The sequence below is a fragment of the Pristis pectinata genome, chromosome 7 (assembly GCF_009764475.1).
Source record: "Pristis pectinata isolate sPriPec2 chromosome 7, sPriPec2.1.pri, whole genome shotgun sequence".
Lineage (NCBI taxonomy): Eukaryota > Metazoa > Chordata > Chondrichthyes > Rhinopristiformes > Pristidae > Pristis > Pristis pectinata.
The window spans coordinates 23403948-23414952 of NC_067411.1; the positions used below are offsets into that span (position 1 = coordinate 23403948).

The 11005-nt window shown below is 44.1% G+C and overlaps 1 protein-coding gene across 1 annotated transcript in view; it reads right to left on the minus strand.

Annotated features, from left to right (window-relative positions):
• The window catches only part of scamp1 (secretory carrier membrane protein 1), a 42111-nt gene extending 34420 nt beyond the window's left edge, over positions 1-7691 (minus strand). The window contains exon 1 of the mRNA XM_052020683.1: positions 7347-7691. Within this exon, the coding sequence (XP_051876643.1) occupies positions 7347-7403 (57 nt within the window). The 5' untranslated portion in view covers positions 7404-7691. The remainder of the gene's footprint in view (positions 1-7346) is intronic.
• Positions 7692-11005: the final 3314 nt, after the last annotated feature.

Consider the following 11005-nt stretch of genomic DNA (forward strand, 5'->3'; position numbering starts at 1 on the left):
AAAATTCCCTCTCAACAGGTCAAGTCATAGAGCAATATAGCACGGTTACAGGCCCTTCGGCCCAATGAGTCCATGCCGACCATGGCGCCCACCCGAGTCCTTTGAACTTTTCTTCAAAAGGGCAGCAGTAGATAAATTCTTGATAAGCCAGGAGGGTGAAAGATTATTAAGCTGTATTAGAAAGCAGGGTGGAGGTTTTAAATGGATCAAATGTTATCTTATTGTTTGGAGAGCAGGCTCTAGGGGAGAGGTGGCCTACTCCTATTAATTCATACTTGCACATGTAAAGAACGTGTAGTTGTAAAAGACTGCATATAGTATTTGGTTTTGCACCTCGCATTTCTCTAGAAGTTGTTGCACAGTGAAGGTTATGCTTAGTGCTTCTAGATATATGGAATCCACACTGATCTGGGAAGTAGCTCTTCTGCCAAGATGGCCTTGACAACAGTGAAGAACCCACATCATGGTGATAATGGTATGATATCTTTATTAGTCACATGTACATCAAAACACAGTGAAATGCATCTTTTGCGTAGAGTGTTCTGGGGGCAGCCTGCAGGTGTCACCATGCTTTCAGCACCAACATAGCATGCCCACAACTTCCTAACCCGTACGCCTTTGGAATGTGGGAGGAAACCCACGCAGACATGTGGAGAATGTACAAACTCCTTACAGACAGCAGCCAGAATTGAACCCGGGTCGCTGGTGCTGTAATAGCGTTACGCTAAACGCTATGCTACTGTGCCTGCAAGCATTAGCAAGTTGCTGAATTTCTTGCACTCTTTCTACCCACCATCTGTTCTTTAGATCATGGGTTTTCTGTTGGACTGCAACCTTCAAAAGCCTGTAGTGGTTTCTTTTTCTCTGAGCATGGTGGAGATTCTATTCCAGCAACACTTTATGCTTGCAAATAATTAGTTCTTGGAACTAGCTTTTAATCAAAATTTGCTTTGATCAAATAATATCAATTGGTCATTGTTATCAAACCAGTCTATATTCTTTCTCACAGAAGAGCCAATATCTATTTCATAGGTACTAATTAAGGTGGGCTTAAAGGCAGTCCAGATGCAACTCCTTTTGGGTGGGAGTTATCAAGTGGACTGTGAGGTGAGAAAAGGTATCACTGTGAGGTCCTTGAGCTTCAGCATCCATTTTCTTGTGGAAGTATTTCTGTTGACGCTGTTATTTTGGGGCCACGTTTATGGAAATAGGAGCAGATCAGGCAGTGATCAGTCCAGCAGTAATTGGTATTGGTCATCGCACAGGTGATTTTAAAAATTCATTTCCAGGAATCTGAGCAGTTGTTGCCCATCCCCAATTGTCCTTGGCAGTCATGCAGACACTCTTGCAGTTGCTCACTCAGAGAATGATACAATGCAAAAGGTACCACTGTCTGGGTTCAAGGTGTTGCCATGAGGATTTGTCTCTCTGGTGAAACAAGGCATTGGCTATGACAAGACCATGCTCCAAGCATTTTGTCAGGTGATACCCACTGGAATTTGCTTTCCTTACTCCCTGCTTTCCAGTCACACCATGGCAGAAGGGTGCATCTTTTCCACCTTGCGATATTGTGAAGTTGCCCAAGATCATCAGTTTATCAGCCCCAGAACATGGGCCAGAACACAATGATTGTGGAAGGATGATATTATAACTTTTACAGAAACCTGTTTGAAGATGCCCAAAAGGATCAGCTGTCAGCCCCTAAAATGTGGGCCAGAACACACTGATCTGTGGAAGATCATAACCTTTACAGAAACCTGTTTGAAGAAAAGCAGGAATGGCAATTTGAAGACTTTCAGGGACATAGAAAATGAGGAGGAAAGGTGGCAACATTTGGTTTTGAAGCAACACTGCTGCAAGAAGGGATAGTACATTAGGATCATCAAATGAGGTTGCTTGGGTATAATCATACTAACTGAAAGTGTATGAAAGTCTTCCAAACAGGCCAAAGGAATTTGAAGAGTGTCTTTGCAGAAGTGTGCCTGAAAATACAAACGCAGCAATGGGGGTGGGGGGGGGGGGGTTAATTAGCCAAATATAAACTGCAAATCAATTAAACATAAAAAAGGTACGGACTGCACAGAATTTCTCAATTACAGTAAGGAGAACTTATTTTAGCCTCATCTAGCAAGCCCAGATTTAGTTGAGGGGAACAAGGCTCACCAGGTAGAACACTTTTGGCATAGCAATAAGAATTCAATTAGATTTAACATAATTATGGAGAAGGATATAAAATAAGATTTTAAAAAAATGGGACAAGGCCTATTTTATTCCACTGAAAAGTGCCTTAAAAGAAAGTGAGTTGGAACTAAGTAGTTGTTGGTAAATCACTATCAGAATAGTGCAAAGCATTCATTAATATTGGGTAGTTATCTTTACAAAAGAAATTGGGGTGGGGGTAAGGAAAGAGAAGCAATGACAATTTTGTAGTCGAGGAGGAATTGTGCGGATGAAATATGCATATTAAGTAGTATTATAGGTTTCGTGTTTGGAAAATGGATAAATCACCCTGGAACAGAAAAAAGGCTGACCATTTTTCAATTATCACTAGCCACAGGGGTAGTGCCAGAGGATTAAAGGAATAACAACATTGAATTTAAAACCTTATATTTACTGAATATCTGAAAAAATGCTGGAAATACGAGCTGGTTGGAAGTAATTAATCTCACATTGTAACTGCTTTTCTCTCCACAGATGTTGCCAAACTTCCTGAATATTTCAAGCATTTTCTGCTTTTATTTCCCCAAATGCTTTCTATATATAAAAAAATGATAAGAGGGGATCAACCAATTACAGGACAGTTAACTTCAGTAATGCAAGTTATTGCAATAATTCCAAGAAACAGTATAAACAATTTAGAAAGACATTATTAATCAAAAATATACAGGAGATTACATCTGACTAATATGATTAAATTTGGAAAGATAACAAGGAGAGTTGATGAAGGCAGTGCATTTGATGCATTTTGTAAGACAAGATTCTACATGACAGACTAGTTGAAAATGTTAGGATAGAAGAAAGGGAAAGTGGGAAATTGGATCAAATTGGCTCAGCAGTAGGAAGCAGAAGTTAATGATTCATGGGATTTCTGTGACTGGAAGAAATTACTTGCAAAGTGGCAAATCAAATTTAATCCAGAGAAAAAGTATTTGGTGAGATGCAATGCAACAGATATGTGGAGGAATGAAGGGACCTTAGAGTTCATGCACAGGCCCTTAAAAAGGTAACATGAAAAGGAAAATGTGGTTTAACAAAGAAGAATGTATGCCTTTAAATAGCCAAGGCATAAAGCAAAGAGGTTACAATAGAATTGTGTGCAAGGCTTATTAAGCCACATCATGTATAAATAAGAGTACAGTTCTGGTTATGCAGTATTGTAAATTGATTGAAAAGGGCAAAATTTTTAGCTATGAAGAATGGATAGGCTGGGGCAGATTTATCTGGAATAGCTAAAGGGAGACAACTCAGGTGTAGAAATGTGAGCAATAAACAAGGTTGTTTGCTGATGATCAATTCCATTTGCAATTGCTCAGCATATGAACCAATCCATGCCCTTATGCAGTAAAGCCGAGACAAAACTGATAAGTGGCAAGTAACATTTATGCCAAAGTGCCAGTCAATAACCATTTTCAAGAATATAGCCATCCAACCTTGGCAATGGTAATGCCACTGAATGTCAAATCCCCCTTCATTAATATTCAGTGGGTCACCATTGACCGGAATCTCAAGTGGACCATCCAGAAAAATACTGTGGCTGCAAGAGTGGGTCAAAGGCCAGGGTGTCAAGAGGAGAGTTTCTAACTGGAGGATACCCAAAGTCCCTCCACTATCACCAAGGCACAGGTCAGGAATACACTTAACTTGGCTAAATGAGTGCTGTTTCAAGAACTTAAGATTTACACCATTCTGAACAAGTTAGCTCACGTGATAGGCTATTCCCTCCACCACTGGTGCACAGTTATATAGTTTATTTACAAAATGTATCCAAACTACTCCTACAGCATTTCAAATCCACAACCTCAACCATCAAATAACACGATGGTAGCAGGTACAGGAACACCACCATCTGCAGTTGCCCCTCAAAGTTGTACACTATGCTAACATGGAAATACATCACCATTCCTTCAAAAAGGTCTTTCACACTGAAGGTGATAGGAGTCCAGAATTCACTGCCAGAAACTATATTAGAAGCAGAAACCCTCACATTTATACAAGTGTTTGGATGTATGATTAAAGAGCAAAGAACCACAGAGCAATAGTATTGAAAGGCAGGAAAAAGCTTTCTCAAATGATGCTGACACAATGGCCTCCTTCAGTGTTGCCAGTTTTTGTTTACAATTCCACTAAACAGAATTTTATGGGTTCACATGACACCCTTCAATTTTAGTGATCTGACTCTTTACAAAAAATAAAAAGGGGTTGGGGGGGTGGGGGAAGGAAGGAAGCAGAATATTCAAAACAACAAATCAATAATCAGCCTTAAGGTCACTTTCAAAACATTTTGCCAACTTTCTGGCTGCAATGTATGCAAGGACGTAATATTATACGTTTCAAAAATAAGCCAGTTCAGTAGTCACACGACCTTTTTTTAAATCTCCCCAACAGATCTTTCCTTGGCCCTCTTTTCCCCATCTACTTGCTGTCCAACTGGCAGGGGAGGGGGAAATCAAGAAAATGTCAATTTTCAAATATGCATGAACAATACCCATCAAGCTGATCAACACTCTTGAACCATCCACTTTCTAAATTTTTTTTCTACTGTTTCACTGACATCCAGCAAATTTCCTCAGCCAAACACTGAGAAGACAAAGCATCTAACTTAAAGGTGGACAAGGCACATTAAGCAAATTGGCTCATTTGTTTTTCTTTTAGTATGTTCTTATCAGAAGTGCTGACTAGAACAGTGGATCCAACCTTTTTGAAAGAAAACTATTTGTTCCCACTCCTTAAAATGTGTGCCCAAGCAAAAATAAACTGATAATGCCAAGGAATACTTACAAAGCTGGGGCTTATCTGTAGACTCCTGGGGACAGCTAGGAGCCCCAAGGCCAGGGCAGGTGATATGTTAAGAGTGCTCGTTTATTTTCATTTTGGTGAACTTTCCAACAAAATTACATTTATTATTATAGCTTCATGAAGCTCCTGGAATGCTTGGTGCCTCCTCCTAACCCATGTTGGGAACCACTACTCCAGAGATTTGGACAAGACTTAACTGAGATCCTGTCTATTCCCAACTTGACCAAGATCACCATGCTACCTTTTAATAAATGTTTCCAAAACAGATTATCTGGTCATTGCCAAGCTATGTTGTATGGAAAGATTTGCTGTGGACAAACTGACTACCAAGTTTGTACAATACAGCAATGACTACATAAGAAAACAAAAAGAGCAAGAATAGGCCATTCAGCCCATTCATCTACTACACCATTCATCAAGATCACGGTTGACCTTCTACATCAACGCCATTTTCCTGCCCTTATATTCTCCAATACCCAGAAATCTACCAATCAATGACCAAGCCCAAAACAGCCCATCTGGGTACAGAATTCCAAAGATTCACCACCTTATGAATTATTAAAAATAAACTCACCTCAATCCTACCCCTTATTTTGAGATGGAGTCTAGACCCATTATTAGGGAAAAACTTCCTCCTCGTCTCTATCCTGTCACCCCTCTAAGCATTTTCATGTCTCAGTGAGCTAATCTCTTACTTCTAAACTAAAAATAATAGAGGCCTGGCCTATTAAATCTCTCCTCATATGACAGACCTGCCATAGCAGAAACATTGTGGGTATTTTTGCTGCAATTCCTTTACACAAATTATTTTTGTAAACAAGTAAAGCAACATTCCAGATTGGGGCTTGAAGAGACTATATACATATTGTACAATTGGGCAGCACATTAGCATAGCTAGTAGAGCTGCTGCCTCAGCTCCAGTGACCCAGCTTCAATTCTAACCCCTGGTGCCGAGTGAAATTTCACATTCCCTTTGTGATGTCTTTGGTTTTCTCCACATTCCTCAGATTGCTGGCAAGTTAATTGGTCACTGTAAATTGCTCCTAGTATGTAGGCAAGTGGCAAAGTCTAGGGGTGAGGTTTTTATGAAAATATGGGGAGAATAAAAAAGGATTAATATAAATTTGTACTTGATAAATTGGCATGGGCTTGGTGTGCTATAGGGCCTGTTTTCATGTTGTATGATTATTCTTACATTCAAATCCTTTTGCTATAAAAGGCAAACATACTATTTGCTTGCTACACCACTTGTTTTCCTTAACTTGTACCCCAAGGATATCAAAATTTCCCTAATTTCTCACTATAAAATTCTCAGTACATCTGTTTTTTTGTCCTACTGAAGTGGATAACGTCACATTTTTCAGCCTTTTATTCCACCTGCCATACAACTTTTGTCTATATTAAAAAAAATTAAATTCAAAAGTTCTTCAGTGGTTGTAAAACCCTTTGGAACATTCTAAGAGGGGCATGAAAAGCAATGTATAAATGCACGCTTTAAATAAATACTTAGTTATTTTCACTGCCAAGCAAGGGTGAAACTAACTTAAATGTCTTATCCGGTTTGATCACATTGCAACCACAGCGTCAGCAACTTTTCAAGTGGTACACCGCACTGGCTTACGTTCACCTCTGCTGCCAAATGACTTGGCGTCAAATTTTGTTTGACAGCGCTCCTCTTTGGAGGCTCGTGACGTCTTACTACGTTAAAAGCGCATTATAAACACACGTTGTTATTCATCGTCTGGCTCTCCACATTTTGCACCTCTGGGATTGAAGAGCACCCGCAAACACAAACAGGGAACCCTTTACAGCGAGGCGGCTGTGACAATGACACCAACCGTGCGTGACGGTGGATCTCGACACCGCCGAACACCCCCGTCGGGCTTGACGTTTTTAAAACCCCACAACAAACAACTCACCTGCTACAAGGAGAAGAAGATCACCATGCGAATTTGGGGAAAGACAGCGAGATCATAATCCATTCACTGACACCACGCCCCCCCCACCCCTCAAAGGGCGCTCCCTCCCCTCCAAAAATATGGTCGGACGTCCCCGAGTCTTACAACCTCACCCCCCTCCCCCAAATTCTTCATGCAATCCACCCCTCAACCCCACAACTTCCTTCTTCCCTCTCAGGCCAACCTCAAGGCAAAGGGGCGCATCCTCCCGCCCCCAGGGTGCCCAAAGCCGGACCACATCCTCGTTTGGTTCGCCCTCCCTCCCCCAGAGAGCCGCTCGGACCCGCTGTCACCTCAGCAACTCCCCCCGCCCCCCAGCCGCCGAGAAACAACGTCTCCAACATGACAGCGGCGAATGCGGCTGCCTCTTACCTTGAAAGGATTGTTGAATTCCGGGTCCGCGAAGGGATTGCTGTCGAAGTCCGACATGTTCCGCGCTGTCCGATGGCTCCCTCCGCTCCGCGTTGATTCCGCCGGCGCCGACTAACGGGCTCCTCTTCTTCCCCCCGCTTTAACCTGCACTCGGCTCACATTAGAGAATGAGAAAATGGCGGCGCCGGAAGTGACTCCGTGAGCGTTGAGGCGGGTGACATTACGTCATCCCTCCCGTGCGCCGGGCGGTTCGAGCGCCGGCGGGGTTGGTCGTCGCCTTCCAGCTCGTTGTCGTCGTCGTCTGCACGTCCGTGGCCCGCAGGAAGCTGCTGCTCCAATGCCACCTGAGAAATATGGGGCTGAGGAATAATGAGGTTCTCAGCCCATCTGGGTGAAGGATTCCAAAGATCCATCACCTTATGAATTATTGAAAATAAACTCACCTCAATCCCATCCCTTACTTTGAGATGGAGTCTAGACCCATTGTTAGGGAAAAACTCCCTCCCCGTCTCTATCCTGTCTCCCCTCTAAGCATTTTTATGTTCAAATAAAGGGCCAAATAATGAGGTCCTTGGCGTAGCTCTGCTCCTCTTTCCACAGAAAATGTCTCTCTCCACAGACGCTGCCTGACCTGCTGAGTATTTCCAGCCTTTCCCACCTTTGTTTCAGATTCCCAGCAGCTGCAGTCTGTTGCAGCAAATGGTCCACTGGAAGAGCTCAGCGGGTCGAGCAGCTGGGAGGAAAGGAAATTGTCCCCATTTCGGGTTGAAACCCTGCATCAGGACTGGATCAGCTGCAGTCTGCTTATTGATTTCCACCAGTGAGAGATGTCAGCCTCATTATCTCTGCACCTTGTAGTAAATGTATCGGTTCTGGTTGGAAAGAAAGATTTTTGGGTAACACTGACATAAAAAATCCCTGTGAAAAACAATGTGATCTCTTGCAACTGCAAAATGAGTAAAGAAAAAGCTGCAAACTTCCTGGATGAAGGCTCACAAGCAAGTTGATACCACAGACTTAAGTGTCAAAAAGAAAGGAATGGCAATGAGGAAGTAAAGAAGACCTAACCCGCAACTTGTTAGGGAAGGAAATACAAGAAATTCTGCAGATGCTGGAATCTGGAGCAATACACAAGAAGTGCTGGAGGAACTCAGCAGATCAGGCAGCATCCATGGAGGGAAATAAGCAGTTGGCGTTTTGGGCCAAGACCCTTCATCGGGACTGGAATGGAAGAGGACAAAAGCCAGAATAAGAAGGTGGTGGGGGGGGGCATACACAGGCAGGTGATAGGTGAGTTCAGGTGATAGGCAAATCCAGGTGAGGGGGGAAGATGTAAGAAGCTGAGAGGTGAAAGGTAGAAGAGGCAAAGCGCTGAAGAAGGAGGAATCCGGTCAGAAAAGGCAGTGGACCATGGAGGAGGGGAGGAGAGGAGATGGGCAGGTCATCAAAGCAGGGGAAGGGAGCCACAGGAATAAGGCAAGACAAAGGAATTGGGGGGGGTGGGGAAGAAAAAGATGGGGTGGGGTTACCGAAAGTTAGAGAAATCGATGTTGAGATGTTGAGGCCATCAGGTTGGAGACTCCCAAGGTGGAATATGAGGTGTTGTTCCTCCAACCTGCATCTGCCCTCAACGTGGCAGTAGAGGAGGCAATGGATAGACATGTCAGCATGGGAGTGGGATGTGGAATTGAAGTGGGTGGCCACCAGGAGATCCTGGCTGTTGCAGCGGATGGAGAGAAGGTGCTGGATCAAGTGGTCACCCAAGTGGTCACCAGTAAGGTTTCACCAATGTACAGGAGGCTGCACCGGGAGCACCAGATGCAATAAGTGACACCCTCAGGCTCACATGTGAAGCGCTGCCTCACCTAGATGGATTGTCTGGGACCCTGAATGGTGGTGAGGGAGGAGATGTAGGGACAGGTGTAGCACTTGGTGCGGTTGCAGGCATAAGTGCCGGGGGTGTTATCAGTGGGAAGGGACGAGTGGACAAGGGAGTCACGGAGAGAGAGGCCCCTGCGGAAAGCAGAGAGAGGAGGTGATTGGAAGATGTGCCTTGGAAGAAGGTGGTTGGATCCTGTTGGAAGTGGCGGAAGTTGTAAGAGAATGATGTGTTGGATGCGGAGGCTCCTGGGGTGGTATGAAGGAAATAGGCTAGTGCAACATAGTTTTGGGGTATGAGGAGCAATGCAGCATCTGTCACACCCTAATGCAGCTTGGCCCAAAAAGATCAAGAACAACACAGTGCCTGATGCATCCTAACTGCAGGACACCAGGACCAATGTACTGCCCAACTCAGTCCAGCTCTGTGGGACAGGGAGCACTATCTCAGAAGACCATAGACAGAGGAAACAACGGTGACCGAGAACCAGACTGTGGTCTCCCCTCACCAATACCACCAGCCTCTCAACAGTAGAACTCCCTTCCTGGAGGAAGTCAGGGCCAGTACGTGAATCTGGCATAACTGCAAAGTTTACACAAGCCTTGGATGTGCTGGGACAGAACAAAGTAATGTGGGATATAAAACCAATCACACTGATTAATATGCACAGTGTGGAAAGCACTGCCAATGTGTTGTAAGGTATCTTGGGACACCTTGCCAAGACCAAGACAGACTTGCTGTTCTTGCAGGAGTGCAGCTCATTGCACCTCTGCAGCTATTGGCAGTGGTTAGATGGCGATGTTATAGGCAATCAATATGGTCAGAATCCTCTGGCCTGAATATTCTGCTACAGGAAAAAAACTTCACCATCACTGAAGTCAAAGAGGTGTCTGGTGGCTGTCACCTCATAGCAGATGTAACCTACAGAAGCTCTCTGTTCCTGCTGTGCACCCCATCTCTGAAGAATAAATGGCTGGCTGCTTTTCAGCAGATCTCACTGCTGCTGCTGATGTCTTGGCTGGTTGCTCTAGCCAGTGACTTCAACTGCATTATCGCTGCAGCTGGACGATCCGACAGGGCCAACAGATAACTGGATGTCACATCCAAAGCCCTGATCAAAGCAGTAAAGATGCCAAGTTGTGCAACATCTTTAGCAGTCCTGCAGATGAAGCACTGCAGCAAAACTCATGGATAAGAACTGAGTAAAAAATGAGCTGCTGGAGGAACTCAGCAGGTCAGGCAGCATTTGTGAAGGGAAATGGAAAATTGGCATTTTGGGTTGAGACCCTTTGTCTGGACTGAAAAAGTAGAGGGGAGATAGCCAGTATAAAAAGGTGAGGGGGAGGGTTGGGCAAGAACTGGCAAGTGATAGGTGGATCCAGGTGAGGAAGGGCTACTATCTCCCAATCTATTACATCTCTCATCACTTCAAGAGATCCCCCCTCCACAGCCTCCAACCTGATAGTTCCTCAACCCTATACTGCCCATTTCTATCTCCAACCCAAGAATCACAAACAGGACTGCCCTGGTAGGCTCAATGTTTTTTGTCTGGTCTCGCCCCACTGAAATTATCTCCTCATTTCTTGACTCCATCTTGCCCCCACTTGTCCAGTCCCTTCCCACCTATATCCGAGATACCTTGCATGCTCTCCACCAATTCCAAACAACTTCCAATTTCCTTGCCCCAACCGCCTCAACTTTACCATGGACGTACAGTCCCTGTACATTTCCATTCCCCGTAGGACTCACTGTTTCTTTCCAGAACATTGATCCAACCAAA